General features: G+C 38.9%; 1 protein-coding gene across 1 annotated transcript; it reads right to left on the bottom strand.

Moving 5' to 3' along the window:
- Positions 1 to 356: 356 nt before the first annotated feature.
- On the bottom strand, positions 357 to 12,284 carry LOC139716170 (patched domain-containing protein 3-like). The gene is made up of 4 exons (XM_071627731.1): positions 12,238 to 12,284; positions 3,440 to 4,553; positions 966 to 2,609; positions 357 to 421 (listed from the first exon to the last, which is right to left on the bottom strand). Exons 2-4 carry the CDS (start codon positions 4,446 to 4,448, stop codon positions 357 to 359), a joined length of 2,718 nt encoding a protein of 905 aa, XP_071483832.1. The 5' UTR covers positions 4,449 to 4,553; positions 12,238 to 12,284.
- Positions 12,285 to 17,462: the final 5,178 nt, after the last annotated feature.

Below are 17,462 nucleotides of genomic sequence, written 5' to 3' on the forward strand. Positions count from 1 at the left end.
AATTCACTATGGAAGGGACCAGGAAGTACAAGAAATCTTGTTCCTCTGTTTCTACCAAAAGAATGAATGCCTTTGTATTTTGTCGACAAATGAGTAAAGAAATTGGAATTCTTCAGCATTCAACAGATCAAATTCAGGTTTCAGAATTTGCCACCTCTTCAGTGATATCACGGCGTGTCTGCCACAGAACCATGATATTCTAGATAATCATTGCCCCACCTGAGAGATTGCTGGCAAAGCACCTCTAAAGCAATGCATTTGTAGTTAAATCCAAAGTTAAATCCATAACATTACGTTGCACCCAAATAATATTCAAGTTTACGGACCACCAAATAGTCTAAATTCTCTCCAGACACTTATACTTCTGGTGTAAAGGCGGCGTTGTTATGCACTTGCGGTGTCCGGTGATTGTTCTGCGCACCTAAAAACAGAAAATGATATAAATAAGGAGAAAACAAGCCTTTAAAAATAATAGTAAACGCATTAAATATTTCATTGGCTTAAATACATTCGGAGTTAATGTTGATGCGAGCATATTGTGGCAAAGGCCCAATAACTATTATCAATTGTGAATAACATTGATTTTTGACCCTTGATCCTGTTTGAGGGTTGTCATCCTTTGCAACAACAAAAACAAAGCCCCAAACCAAGACAAACTGTACATAATGCTCCACAGTTATCAATACATATAAAGACAAAAGCGAATTATAAACTTATTCCTAAATGCATGTTTTACGCAAATGCCTTGAGTTAAAAGGAACAATTGCACAAAGTAGGCATGCTTTCTCAAATGCCAGAATAAAGTAATTTATTTTCAATTTCAAAAACAAATCTTGGTATTTGAATGTAAAAGTATACTCAGTTATTGTCAAGACATATTAACCGCTGTTAACCAATGTTGCATAGGTGTGATAGGCAACGATTTCGTGTTATTTACCGGTATAATTACGAGGTATAGAACTCACCGTTCGAAGATACGCGAACCTTGTTATCCTGTCGATCGATGTCTTCATTGGACCAACAGAAGCAGCAGCCGAATGACGACAGGAGGACCGGCAGAAAGACAAGACTATGGAGAATCCCAAAGAGCATCACCAGGAGCATCACCTTGAAGAAGGCGACAAATATGTAGCTGGTTGACCAGTTTAGGGCGATTATGGCGATGATTGTAGATATGGCTCCTTGCAGGATGGGCATTCCGAGAGAGTAGAGCGCCATCACAGCGTGCTGAGATGCGATCGAGAGCATGTGTCTGCCGTCGTACTCTTCTTGACCAGAAAGAAAAGAGTATGTGATATGAGCGGAGAAATCAACGCTGAATCCTATGCAGAGGATGAGGTTGATCATGGAGATACTATCCAGACGTACGTCCCACAAGGACATATAGCCAACGATGCCGACCTCAATGGATGCGATGCACAGGGCTACCACCACGGAGCAGATTATATTGGGGATGAGAAAGAAAGCGACGACGAACATGGCGGCAACAGCTATAGAGAGATTTTGGATTGTGACGGATCGGATCCTAGCATACTGCTCGTAGACGATGAAGAAGGGTGAGAACGTGGTTAAAGTGATGTCGGCTTCACTCGCCTTGTCTCGAACTTCACTCATCATCTGCACTTGCTGGTTTGTGGTGACCAAGCTATCTCCCGTGAGTATGAAACGGGATGACTCTATCACAGTGTCGTTGGAACCTTCCTCGAAAATGATGTCTTGGGAGTATCTTGAGAAAGAGGGGTTAGCAAGGAATTGGTTAGCTAGTAAGCGAGAGAACTCATCTGGGTCTGATCTCACACTTGCCGGAACATTTGCTGCATCCAGGAATTTCAGGAAGTCCCGAAGCCAAAATTCTGTGTACTCAGAGGAATGAATGTATTCGCTGCTTTCGAAATCTTCCATGAGAGCCTCCAAATCTTGCTGGACTGTGGCGTCACTGTAATTAAGGCTTTCCTGGATAACAACAGAAACAAAAGGCCCATAAGTCGAAAAGTGATCAGTCTGACGCTCGAAGAAATCGTAGGCTGGTGACCCGGAACGGGCCAGCAGCTTCAACTCCAAACCCTCGGAAACATTCAAGCATCCGTAGATTGCACCACCCAGATAGGCGCAGAAAGCAAGCAAGGTGAGGAACTTTACTGCGGGCTTCATCATGAATGGTCCGTAGTATTCTTTGAAGAACGTCATAAGACCGGTCTCACAGTTTCCGACCGTCCTTTCACGGCGTTGCTCTTCCGACAGACCACCTGCACAACAGAACTTGTATACCGTTGAGGGCGCTTCATCTGGCGATTTTACTTTCATCAAAGTCCAAACGTGACGATTTGCCGCCTCCCTTCGACCAGTGAGTGCCATGCAGGCTCCGAAGAAAGTGATCTGGAAGATGTAGTCGAAGATGACTGCGACGCCGGTATAGAGACAGAAGACGCGGACCGCTGGTAGTGGGTTGATCGACCCTATACCGAAGGCGAGGGCGTCGGTAATGCTGGTGATGGTGATGGAGACTGCCGCCTCGGAGAAGGCCTTCCCCATTCGCTCCTCTACACTGTCACATGGACTGGTCTTCCGCCAAGCAGCAAGCATGATGAACATGTCATCAATTCCAATTCCTAGATGAGACGAGGTGTAAGAAGAAACCATGAATGAAGCAAAAAAAAAAAAATCCTTTTAATCGCTTTCCAGATTAAGTTTCTTGACATTCTATTTTCTATAGGTATTGCAAGAGTTGAATCGCTATTTTCGAGTTAGAAGATCGCTATTTTCCATAACTGAAGTTATTTTACGAACGCTCACGAAGTATACAGGGATTGTACATTTTGTTGTTGTATATAATTTATTTCCTATACTACACGAATCTTTTGTAAACGTCTGGACAATATCATTTCATGACACGTATACTTTGTATTATGTTTTGATTTTGTTTATTGGAATGAAACCATGATTGATTGATTGATTGATTGATTGATCCATTCATTCATTGATAGATTGAGAGTTTGCCATCGTCTCTTTCTTTCAGGGTGACCACGTGTGGCAGCTATCTTTAAAACACGTTGTTTTTGTTACCAAATGATTGTGACCGTCGTCTTATTGCTGAGTATTTGCTTTGCTTTCTGTTCTAACAAAGACAGGGAAAAACACGACAAATCTTTGGTCGGAGTTTGTTGATTAATTTTCGTTTGAGAGGTTGATACTTGATATTGTATTCAACAAATCATTGATTTTAGAACGTATTCTGAAATTTAATTCATTACTATTGTGCACAGTTAAAAGAAAATCAAGTTTATATCGTGAACCCAGCCTCATTTTTTTTTTAAGATAACCCCATCCCCCCCCCCCTCAAAAAAAAATGTTTTGATCTACTAAGTCAATTGGTCTAAAGTGAAAAATGTAGTTCTGAAAGGGCTCACCGGTCTCTGCACACTGTATACTTAACACTCACCAATGATCAGAAATGGCATGGAGGACGTCACTATGTTGAAGTTGACTCCAGCGTAGGAAAGTAGTCCCAGAGAGGACGCCACGGCAAGAGACGCGGAGATTGTTCCCATGAAGCCCAGAAAAGGTTTGCTGAACACCCAGTCAAACATCACACAAGATGTGATGGCGAAAGTGAAGAGTAACGTGTACGAGATGGAGAAGAGAGGAATGACGGACTGCGTCGAAAGGCTCACTTCACTGTCCAGGGTGTGAGAATGGATGAATGAGACAGATATTGCGTCGGACTCAAAGTTGTCTACAAAGCTCTCGAATTCAGTCTCCCACTCCATACCCTCCTCCTCGAGAAGAGGTGTGGTCTGCAGAATGTAATTCAGGGCGAAAAGTCCAGCTCTCAAGATTGTCTCGTTGTTTCCAAGCTCTACATCTCCGAAGGTAGTTCCAAGGAAGTAACTTTCACCGTTCGACGCTTCGAAGAATGGGTAGGTCAAGTTCACGTCTTTCAGGTAACTCACGTTGCGATTGAGGATCTCCAGGACTGGGTTATCTAGGCAGACACCTCGACTCATGGCGCAGAGAGACTCGTACGTGAGCGGCATTCCATTGTTGTTGGTTATTGACACGTTCCGCAATTCACGGTCGAAGCGTAGTATCTCGGAAAACACGTCCTCTGCCAATACATCGTCTCCTGCTTTCGGTGCTATGATGATGTTTGCGGCGAGATCATCCGTGCCGTTTCCGCGTGTCGCCGTGTACTCATCGTAGTCCGTGGGAAAGTCATCGTATACAACCACAGCGTCGTCTCGAGCTTGGCTGTTATCCGGTGTGAAAAGAAAGATGACATCGGTGTCGACCTTCAGGAACATGATTCCTACCGACAAGGCTGCCGCAACGATGAGGGAGATAAGGATAAATACGGAAGGCCATCGAGAGACAAACTTTCCATAGTTGTAAAACAGCCGAGTCAAGCCGCGATCGATACAGTCACATTTCGCCATAACTGGAGCCTTCATTCAGCTAGCAATCGACCAATACTTCAAATACTGTCAGATATGACGAACCGGATTTCCATGCGATGGACAGCTTGTCACCAGCCTGCTCCACGCACTTTGGTAAATCTGCATGGTTAAGTTTTGAAACAAAGCTTTCTATGAACAATGTATACACGGAGAAACACATACACACTCATGTGCCACAGACCAACACTAACCCCACTATTGTCTATGTCTATAAAGAGTTTTCTTCCAAAAGGACATCAATGCACTCTAACGCAATTTCGCACAATACCCCGTTTCCCTCCAAGAAGTCCTTCTATAAAGTGTCATTACTATTGGTATAAAAAATGACAATGAATAACATCCTGCATAATGTCCTGAATTGTACTTTATAGTAATTATTTTTTTCCTCTAATTAGGGTCTTAAAAAAAGTTTTATCCATATATTTCCTTTGACAGTGGTTTTGCTTTAGCCGTTCACTCGACATAGTTATCGAAACCTTGCCTGATATAGTACAGTGTCGTAAAAACTTGTAAAGATTAGTTCGAATCTGAGCTTCAGCAGGCATACGTGCCTTTAACAGTAAGGCCGTTTATTGTCAGTAACTTATTAACACTCATCTTATTTCTATTACAAAAAAAAAACATCAACAATAACATTGCCCTACATAACAGCAATCTCTGACAAGTAAGATGCGTTGTACAAGACAGGGTTTACATGACCTTTTCCATCATCATCACCGTTATTCTGGATAATCATTCTCACCATCATTATCAACATTATTAACATCGTCATTGAAATAATGTATTTATGAATGAATGAATATGTGTGCATAAGTATGCATGCCTCATGGTATTAATCTGCAAAAGATTAGATAATACAGAATTGTATTTATGTTTAAGATTTGCCAGTTATGAGCTGTTTTTTTTATTTTGGTAATACTGCTTTCAACAAAAGTATTTATAATACAGTGTTTGTTTGTTTTTGTTTTTGTTTTTGTTTTTTTTTTGGGGGGGGCGGGGGGAGGGGGTTGGATAGTCAATTTGCTTCTTTTTTTCCCTGTTTCAACCTTTCCCCTTAATTTCTGTCTGAGAAATGTCATTTCTTCCCAGCCCAGAAGGCTGTTTTCTGTTTTATATCTGTGCAATTTTTTTTAATGATTTCACCTGTTTGTCATAGTTTTAACCCTTTTTGTTTGTTTGATAGATACTTTATTTTCTGCAAATCAATATACATTGTACATAAACTGAATAATCGTGAACATGGGAAATATACAAAGTATATTTGAAACAGAGTCGTTTGACTTGCATAAACAATGATATAAAAGGAAATTAATGATATTACAGTATGCATGTCTATGCAGCTGGGATTACAATAACAATATTATATTTAGGAAATGATAATGCAGAGGGCCGCCATTGTAAGCATTGCTTGAAAAGATGGCCGGCCCGAGGAAAAGGTAGGTAGGTAAATTGGTAAACAATACAAATTCTGCTGCGAGGATAGCAGGGGAAAATAAACTCTGATGTGTGAAGGTGGTGAATGTGCGTGCGAGTGCTTGAGAGTGCACAGGGGCAGATAGGCTGGGATTTGGAATGATAAAATTGGTTTGTTGGAAGAGGGAATGACTTACGATGTTGCTACTATCGGGAGACCAACATAAGTCATATAAATTATTCGGGCTTAATTCGTATTTGAAGTATACTGTGATAAAATATGCTTCTTTAAGTTTGCTTTGAATGAAAACAAGGAGGCACACTGTTTCAACTCTTCAGGAAGAGTGTTCCATGTATCCGAACCGTGATGTCTAATCGACTTTTGAGCAAGTAAAAGCTTTGGATTACTTAAATGAAAATCATGGGAACGACGGGTAGGGTATGAGTGAATATGATCATTAGTAACTAGGGCATTATGGAAAAATGGTAATAAATTTCGAATGTGTTTGTACATAAATATAGCAGTTAAATATGAATGTATATCATGGGCCTTTAGGGTTTTTAGGCGATAAAATATGGGATCAGTGTGAGCCAAAAAAATTGAATGTGTGCATATACGAAGAGCCTTTTTCTGAAGAAGAAAAATTGTGTTCAATTTGGTTTTGCTACAGTTGCCCCATACAATATTACAGTACATTACATATGGTAGAAATAAGGTGTTGTATAACATCATTAAAGTTTGATCATTAATTATTTTATTCTCCTTAACACACCAGTTGCCTTAGATATTGCTGTTATAATATTCTGGACATGAGTATTCCAAGTTAGATTGTTATCTAGGGTCACTCCTAGGAACTTGGTTGAATGTTTCTCAGCAATGTTTATATCATCAATAGAAATACTTTGAGGAAGGGTGGGTTGAGATTGAAGCGTATGAAAATGTATAAAACATGTTTTATCAATATTCAATGAAAGCTTATTACTTCTAAACCATTTCGAAATATTACTTAATACCATGTTTAATGTATCCACCAATGTTACAATATCCTTGTGGGAATAAAAAACATTGGTGTCGTCTGCAAATAAAATGAAGTTTAAACGAGGAGAGGAATTAATGATATCATTAATATAAATCAAACAAAGTAGGGGCCCGAGGATAGATCCCTGAGGGACACCACATGACACGTTCAAATGGAACGAATGACTGGATCTAAATGCAACATATTGTTTTCGATGACTTAGATAACTTCTAAACCATGACAAAGTAATCCCTCTCACGCCATAATTATGTAATTTTTTAAATAAAATGTCATGATCAATAGTGTCGAATGCTTTACTAAGATCCATAAAAACTCCAATTATGTGCTCCTTTTTAATAAGCGCATCAATAATATTATCAACAGATTTAATTATAGCATAATCGGTAGAAAATCCTTTCCTAAAGCCAAACTGATTCACATTTGATATTTCATTTTCAATCATAAACGAGGAGAGACGCTTATAAACTAATTTTTCTAAAATTTTCGATATTGTTCTGAAACAGCTGCATTTTTTTTCATTGCTTTTTGTCATGTTCTCAATCCAGCAGTTTGATAATAATAATAATTAGAAATGTGTGTTTATATATGTTTATATATGAATATTGACTATTTTTTATTGGTTTTCTGAGGGTTTCGTGGGGAAAATGGGTTTGATTTAGAAATAGGAATTGGCTAGGGATTGTGGTATGCCACTGGCTTCCTTGTACAGTTTTGTTGGCCTGGTTACCACCCGCTTCGAATTGTCATTAATGTTTGCAGAATGTTTTTTTGTTTTGTTTTGTGTTAATGGTTGTCGAGGGGGGGGGGGGGTGATAGGATTCTTAATTTGGGGAGTGTGGGAGGGGAGGGTTGGGAGAGTAAAGGGATCTGTTTTGTAACTATGTCACTTTTTTGGCGGTGTGATCATGAGTTTGTGAATTGTGATTTTATATTGTGAAATATATAAAGATTTTTATATAGTTTGTACTTTTATGCAAGAGATTTTGAAAAGTACAGTTATTAATATTTCATCATGATAATCAGTGGCAAATAAATCTGTAACTCTGGATGCGTCTGGAAGGGATATAGGTTAGGGAGGTCCGCGGACTACAGTTATTTAGTTAACTTGCCCAATGCCTGGCAGCCCTGTCAGGTGCATTCAGCGTTTGGGTAGTTTTGTGTTATTGTACTGATTGATTGTTTTGAGCTTAGTAATTGTTTATGTATTGCATGTTTTTTTTTCTGCAAAATAAGATAATAAAATAAGATAAACAATATACACAATGAAATTGGGATATAGGCCCTTTCGCAAGAAAAGTGTTTCGTATTTAGGACTTTTTGAAAGAAAACATGAATTTCACCTAAATTAACACATTTGCATTAATGAATGAACGTCTATTTCACCTAAAACAACAAACGTACGCCAATGAATAAATGCCTAGTTAAGCTTAATTTTTACGTTCTTCTCGGATTCTAACTTCCAAGTTTGAAAAAAAAAAATGTTTTAGGAAACGAAAAGTAATTTCGTGTAACTACTGTACAATGCCCTTAAGTTGTTTTATTATATTGAACTTACTATCACTTCTCTTAAACTGGTTGTTCTCGTTGCCTGTCCCAGTACTCCTACATTTTTTTTTTCACAGCATTATCTTTTGAACTTTGGTAAAGCATTCAAGCAGTTTTTATTCGTCATAGAATGTGAAGGTTAGAAAAGGTACACGGTCTGTTTGCCATAAGTCTGTCTATGATTGACACACCCTTTCCTTTCAAGACATCTCTCTTTGTCGTAGAACGTTGACGAAAATTTTGAATTCTTATTGTTGATCAAGGTATATCCTCGATATCATAATCGTATCTAAAAATAATGTTTTAACTCGATCTTTTTTGCTTCAATTATATGGTCACGTCACTGCAGCTGCACATGCGATTGTGTTAGGATATCTGTGTAAATTACGTCAAGTGTGTAAGTCTGGCGTAAGTTGGTGTCAGTGGGTAAGTGTTCTGGAAGGAAATATGTTTTAACTAGAAATGTCGCTATGGCGAGTGATGCCTCCGCCATAATGCATAATTCTCCCAATAGGTGTATAGCACAATGTCTTCACAATGTGTGATGACAGTTTCACAGAAGTGGCAAAATATTGAAATGACAGGTTTGTCAGAAATATCTTGAATGTTCACTTTCCTTGAACTGGGTTTACTATACTTGTCTAGGAGTGCAGGTACACATATTTAGGGAATTGAGAATTTTTACTTGACTTCTGATGGACCCTTTTATAAGTTTATGCATTGAGTAATTTCCAAGATATGAAGAAAGAGTGTAATTATGTACAGTACAAAATAGATTTTTTTTTTTTTTGGGGGGGGGGGGGGCATTGAAACCTTGCCTTTGACCCTTTACCTTTGACCTTTGACCTTCTGGCTGGAAATTTCCCGGAGAATCTCCATAAGGTAATGCAGGTATATATTATGTTTTTAAACTAATAATGCAAGCATTGGATATACTAGGATATGAGGAAAATAGTAAAATTTTGAGGAGTTGACCTTGACCATTGTCCCCTGACTATTGACCCATGACCCCTGAATTCCCTAGATAATCCCTGCCAGTCAGTACATGCGTATGTACCAAGTTCCATGAAGATACACTGAATCATTTGAGAGAAAAGTGATATTGCAATATTTTCACCTAACCTTTGACCTTTTGACCTTTGACCTTGTGACATGAAACTCTCTCTGGAGAATCTTTACGCAGTAGTACATGTCTACACTAAGTTTCGAGAAAATACCGTTGGGCATTGCATAGATATGGGGGAAATAGCAACATTGTTAGCATTTGACCTTGACCTTTTGACCTTTGACCTCTTGCCAATGTCACTAAAATCTACTCAACTAATTGTCCTATCATGCATCATCCTTGGACCAAGTTTGGTGAAAGCTGCTTCATCCAGTTATGAGTTATCACGTAAACAGATCAATTTTAGGATTTGACCTTGATCTTTGACCTTTCACCTCTGTCCGATTTCACTAAAAAAGCTTATCAAGTAATTGCCCCATCATGCATCATCTTGCGACAAAGTTTGGTGAAATTTGCTCATCCAGTCTTGAGTTATCGCGTAAACGGATACAATTTCAGGATTTGACCTTGACATTTGACCTTTGGCCGATTTCACCCAAGATCTAATCAAATTATTGCCCCATCATACTTTATACTTGGACCAAGTTTGATAAAATTCCAGTCAATATTACTCAAGTTATCGCGTAAACGAAAGCGGACGGACGTACGTACTGACGTACGGACGGACGGACGGACGGACGGACGTACGGACGGACGGACAACCCGAAAAACATAATGCCTCCGGCACCACTTCGTGGCGGAGGCATAAAAAATGAATGCCAATGTTTAATAGACGAAATGATTTACTGCTATCACGTGGTCAGCTACACTAGGATCGATGACTTAAATTGCGATTTAGGAAAACAATGTGTCAAAGCATGAAGTTGAATGACAATGTTTTAAAATTGAACAGCTACACAAAATACAAAACAAAACAAAAAAGAAATAAATGAAATTGAAACTGAACAACAACAGTAACAACAACAGCACCAAAAAAATAATCGATTCTGATTTGAATACGTCGTTGACTTCCGTTTTGTCTATCAGATGAACAAGAAATCTATGAGTCGTGACGTGTGATCTCATCACTTGATTTATATGCAAATTAGCTGAAAGCGATACCACTGCTTTGTAGAAAAAAAAATGGACATCTAAGCCTCACAACGCTCCTATCATATTTTGATGAAACTTTGGCTTTACGCTTTTCATTAGAGTCAAGTGAACACCTGGTGAGGTAAGCAATACGTCACAATAATCCAGAGTGACCTCTGCAGTTTCATCACTTCTGTACCACAGGGCCACGTCATTATCACTGCCATTGGTAAGAGGATTATCGTTTAATAGAAAACGCACACACGCGTGCGCGCGCGACCGTGTGCACACACAAATTCTTGTCAACGGTGTAGACACTCGGTATTACAGGATTCATTTTTTGTTTCAAACACGCCGTATCCAAATCGTTACTACTAGTAGTAATTACATGGTTAAAAACACGATGCTTGGCAACCACTTTCTTAATCCATGGGCTAAGGCTGCAAAAGATTACCTTTGTATTGAACTCATGCAGTTTGCCTCAAGTATTGCATACAACTGACGATTTGTTTAGCACTATTACTATTAATCAATACATTTGTTTTTAAACAAAATTAATGCCATTGTTCACCATGCATTTACCTCACACGTTTTCACTTTTGTGGTTGTTTTTTTCTTTGTTTTGTTCAATCGGCTAACAATGGTCCAAGAAATTATCACATGTGAGAATTTTGCACCTTTCTTCGATTCTGACAGATATACCACGTCAATTGAATGTACATGTTCCTAAGATACATACATCTCCATAGGCCTATATATATATATATATATATATATATATATATATATATAAATTATTGTGTTATATTTTACATTGTGATAGTCTCTTTCCAATCCAAGAACCCTTGATAATAATAATAATTATAATAATAATAATTATAATAATGACAACAATACATTACATTTGTAATGCGTTTTAATACAATGTTTCTAAGCGCACAGGAAAAAGACGAAAGGAAAGATGAAAAATGAGGGAAAACAGACAGGTCAAAACACAACGATAATATGACATAACTTAATGCGTACCAGTAATTAAACACATACAATGATTGACTTACACTCAGCACATTAACCTTGGGAAGGAATCAATATGGGAAAAGATGAATTTTAAGAAGTGCCTTGAATTATTCTACTGATGGGGCTTGTCGTATATGAATGGGTAGATTTTTCCAATTGTTGGGTGCAATAACCGCATATGAGCGTTCTCCGTAGCGTGTCTTAGTGCGAGGTCCGCCTAGTTATTATTAGTGTCCATTATACAGTGGCTATTAAAAACGATATAACTCTCAGTAGGTCCGCCCATTATCAGCTGTCTAGGTTTCGTGTGCCCTATTTTGTTCTCTTATTTCCCGTTTCTATAGTGATGACTTGTGGGTATGCTCTCGGCGAAACACGCATTACGTTAGTGGCATGGTATTATGCCATTAACCATGCCACACTGAGGATGGCGCGTTGCGCCGAGAGCATACCCACGAGCCATAACTATATGAACGGGAAAAAAAAGATAATACATAATGATACATACATACATTCATACATACATACATATACATACATACATACATATAAGGAATGCAATATAGCGCACCGACAAGACATCACGGGGGCTATCAGCCGAGTATTTCTGTTCGTAGTCTTACATACTTACAATACACCCTGTACGGCGCTGCTGGTGCAATCTGCTGTGGATGTTTGTATAACCAGCGCACGTCAACATCTTCTTTCTGAAGGGCTTTTTTACTTCTAAATGAAGAAATATTCATAGATAACCATGCATGGCGCCTGGAGAATACATGTACAAGTAGATAATAGTGGCAGGCGAGGCTGACGCTTCGCTCATTCGCTGTCTTGGTATTGTGTATTTTTATTCTTCCGGTGGTATTCCCCGTTTCACTCGATGATATTATCGGGATTACCCAGGGGGCAAGACAGGTTTACCAGACATGGGCTGTTGTAAAAGGTTGTTTGGTATCAATGTGTTCAGAAGATCCTCCTGAACAACTTCTAGGTGGACTACCTTGACAATATGCTGCTGGAAAAAAATGGCGGCCATTTTTTTCAAAATGGCCGCCATGTTTAACTATAATATTTATATTTTTTACAAATAACTTTTGAGTCTTACCTTTAACCACCATGTGCGAGGTATCATATTAAAGAGAATTAAATTTGGTACAGGATGATACCTCACTTGATTGGTTTGGTAATATTTTGCATAAAAATTTCCAGCCAAAATATAATTTTTATTACAATTTTTACCAAAAATTTAAATTCTGCAAAATTGCAAATTGTCATACTTCAAAAATCATCTGTCCTAGAGAATTCAAACTTTCTGGAAAACAGTCCATACATATGGGCAGTATTCTGTTGAACTTACAGGTTCATTGCATATTTCATTAAAAAATTATAATGCTCTGAAGTTAGCACTTTCATATCAGCCACAAGGGCATTTTCTACCTTTATACAGGTTATACCTTTAAACTATGGATGACAGGCATTGCACAACACTGTGAAGTTCCAGGTGCCATAAATACCAAATCATAGATCTGTAAATACGCATCTTGAGTTGTCCTCACCCATAGTTTAGGTAGATCTTTCACATGTGTTGCACCAGAATGTAGGCATACATATACTATTAGAAATTACAGTGTATAATGTCTGTATCATTCACATGGATAACAACTCTTTTAACTCTATCATTCGGGGCACTGTACAAATTGTGCAGTATTACCCTTGTATCAGCATCCTTTTGTGTTGATTTCAGGGCAGGGACATTCATAACAGACTCTTTTGCGATTAACATGCTTCTCGCTTATTTTGTAAAGCCACCACCTAGGTAGATATGAGGCGAGCTAACAGCAGAGTGAAGACCATTTCTCACAGAGGAAGTTTAGGAGTTTAGCCTCATTTGCTGCCACTACAAAGAAATCTTGTGTGTCAGGGACCATGTAATGATCATTGATTTCCTATGTCTCAGCAGGTTTTGACCTGTGTTCTTGCTCAGCATACTTAAAGGTGGTAATGGCCCACTGCATTTGTCACAGCAGAAGTGTATGAATTCGGTACCAGCAGGTACATCATTCAGCAGCAGGAATTTGTATCGTTCTACCCGCACTGGTTCTGAAAATGTCATCTTTGTGAAAAGACCAACGTCAAATGGCATACATGGCATCAAAGACTACTGCTGTCTTTCTGTCGAGTTGGGGCACTGCTGGTCACTTCAGTGTCTTTTATCAGAACTTTGACACGGCTTGACTTGGTGCCTGTTCTCATGCTGCTATCATCCTTGAAGAGAGATAGTGGGTATTCACTGCATTCGTGATTCCCAATGAAGTCAACAAAGTCTTAATTCTAAGCCACTGACAATAATGCAGAATCATATATGTATTAAAGCAAATGGTCACTTATTTCGTTACTCTGACCTGATGCTGCTGTTTTATCCACAGACTTCTTTGGAGTCTTGTTATATGTGTTGAATGTGCTCAGCTACTTGTTTTCTTCTAATCACTAGTCAGTGATTGAGAAAATGCCTCTAGACCAATTTGTTTCACTCTAACCAGATTGTCCTTTACGTTGGAATCGGTGCATTGTCCAGTTGTTACACTTTATTATACAGGGAAGTTGTAATTGCACTGAACAGATTTGTCTCAACTGCTGCCATTCTTGATCACCAGGTCTTCATCCATTAAACTCGATTTACACTTGATTCATGGTGGGGGCTGTAATAATGAAGATGTTTAGCATAGATTTCAGCTCTTCAGAGACAGCAATTAATGAATGGTTTTGTGTAAACCCACTCATCTGTGCTGCATGGCTTAGTGTATATGCCATTCAGACACTTCCTTCCTTGGCATGTGCACTAGTAGGGCTGTTCCAGAAGCATGACATGAGATACACTATTGTGACTGCCATCCATTCTCCTCCCTACAAATGATGCACCTACCATAATGCTTTATTAACATCTGAGGCTGTTACAGGTAGTTTCTTCCTCTCAGTCAGATATATTGTGACAGAGAGGCAAAGACCATGTTCATATTTGTAGTGCCTTGCTACTTGGTGGTAAGGTAGCATTTGTGATGATTCACAGAGATGTCCTACCCAGTCAGTCTCTCGCTGGTAGCAGATAGGGCTTAAACCTGTGAAGAATGTCTAACATCTCCGAGAAGGTGGTCCAGAAGATTGCAGTTGGTCGTTCAATCACGGATTCTTGGAAAAACATCTGTTCCTGCGGGGCTTATTACTGCTCTTTGGATTTCTAAATCATGCCTAACTTCTTGGAGGTTGCAATGTCTTTGTCAAACAGCATCTTCAGGATAAATTCTACCTGTGGCTGGTTTCCTTCAAATCAGGCATCCATGCTTCGAATGCTTCCCAGTACAAACCCCACATAGCTTCGCTCACGATTCTCAGGGCATGTATGGCCTGGTAATAGTCAGCTTTTTCACCAAACATCTTCTGACTGGTCTCCTCCTGGCATAGACCAGCAGCAACGAGAAGATCTTCTACATCTGCTTCCCTGATTATCTTGCAAACTGCTTTCATGTAGTTGTGAGCTAGATGAAAGCAGCCCAGTAGCAAGAACTATCCACGATGCTTGATTGTGATGGCGACTGCAAGTTCATAGCCTGATATCCTGTGATTATTAAATGTTGATGGCCGATTGTGATACCTGACAAGTCGCATCATTTTCTCCTTTAGACCAGCCGGATCCATTCGGGAAGATGGGGTCAAAGATAGATAGCCAATGGTCTTGATGTTCTTTGTGGATAGAGATCAGCGCAGAAGGCAGAAAAACCAGGAAGTTTTGCTTATCCATTCGTCTGTACCAGTTCACAATCGCAAAGATGTGATCATTCCTCCGAGGCGCCACACGAGCAAAACTCCTATCGACCTGCATATCTGAAGATGTCATCAAACTCTCGAGTTTCTCTATATGTTGAAGTGACCTAAATGTCTTTACCTGAGATATGGCATTTGTAAAAGGGTTGGTCTTCATCATCAAAGAGCGTCTTTCTTTTGTGTGAATGTGGATTGGACAGTTTAGTACCTTCCCGGACATTCTCTGAGTGTTTGTCCTGGTTTTCAGTGACAATGGCAGTAGTGGCATGAAAACTCCCACCCTCTAATCTCTTTTTCTTCCAGTCAAGATTGTCCTGGTGCTCGTCTCAAGACCGACACTCAAGAGTCATACAATCTAGAGTTATACAGCCCACAGAGTCATACAGCCTACAAGTTATACAGCCCACAAGTCATACAGTCCATGAATTCGACACCAGCAAACAAGGCCCACGAGACTGACCCATTAAACTTTGTGTTGTGTCTGTCGAACTCGTGAGCTGTTTTTACCTAGTGTCGCTCTCATGAGCTTTATTTGCCTAGTGTAGGACTCGTGGGCTGTGTGACTCATGGATGTCGGTCTTGTTGGATAACCCTGATTGTCCAATCCAAATACATCTACATGGGGAAATGTGCAGTATTTGTTCATGGTCTCTGAAATGTAGGCCTACACACCATCAGTTTGAACTTGCTGCATGGCTTGTACACTGTCCATGCCATATACGTGTACACCATCTTATGAGATAACAACTACTTTTACTTCATCGGATACCATCTTGGCTGTATGAACTAGGGTCAAAGGTCAAAAATGTTTTATCCTGTATCTTGGTAAATACATGCCTTATTACTCCCATCTTTTTGCACGAGCAAAGACCATGGTTGCAAGAATCATTTCACAAAATAAAAACTTTCTTCTTAGATATCCTGGCAGTGCAAAGAATGGTCAAATGTCAATTAATACCTCATTCTTTGTCTAATTCGTCACTATATGATACGTATCACCCCATATTTTACACACATATAGACCATGATACATGGATCGTCAGCAGAAATAACAACAATTTGCTAGGACATCATATGGGCAGTCCAAATTTGGGTCAAAGGTCACAGATATTATATCTCTTATCTTGGTAAATATGATCGCCTTCATATTTTACACACATACATGTATACAGACCCATGATAATTTTTTTAGATAACTAGTTATTGCTCAGAAGCCATCTTGGCTGTGCAAATATGGGTCAAAGGTCAGAAATACATCACTAAGATATCTTTGAGAATACTTTACCCCATATATTGCACACATATGGACCACGATACATAGACCATTTTGTGAAATAACGACCCTTTGCTCAGATAACATCTGAACTGGGCAAATTACCGGTATAGGTTCCGGTTTCAGCTGAACATTATGTATATTGTACATGCCTGATCACCCTCATATTGTGCACACTTACATAGACCATGTTGCACTAATGGTTTCGTGAAATACCGACCTCTTGACATGTACTATCTTGGCCATGTGAATTACAGTCAGAGCTCAAAATATTTATATCTTAATGGAGCGGATCACTGCAGGCACATTTTATTCAATATCCAAAGGCCAACGAAAGTTGTACATACACTGTATGCATATGCAACAGAAAAGCTAGAAAACTGCCGTTTTATGTTATATAAAGTGTCCACTTTGGAACATCATAACTTTTCATTTAGGAAATCAATTAAATTTTAATTTTCACACTTTGTTAACCATATATAAAGACAGTTTTCTACCAACTTTGAGGTCTGTAGTTGCTATAATTTTTGGAATATGAACAAAATAGTAATTTTGCAAAATTTACATAATGTGGAAAAATTAGTAAAAAATTGATTTTGGCCAAGAAATTTTTATGCAAACTGCCTTTAAACCACTCAAATGTGGTATATTCTTGTAGATAATTTAATTCTCTTCAATTTGATACCACACACATGTTGATTAAAGGTAATTTTCAAAAGTTATTTGCCAAAAATATCATTATTACTTACACATGGCGGCCATTT

Source organism: Diadema antillarum, unplaced genomic scaffold (assembly GCF_040938485.1).
Source record: "Diadema antillarum isolate AM-2024a unplaced genomic scaffold, OU_Dant_1.0 scf00000062, whole genome shotgun sequence".
Classification (NCBI taxonomy): Eukaryota; Metazoa; Echinodermata; class Echinoidea; order Diadematoida; family Diadematidae; genus Diadema; species Diadema antillarum.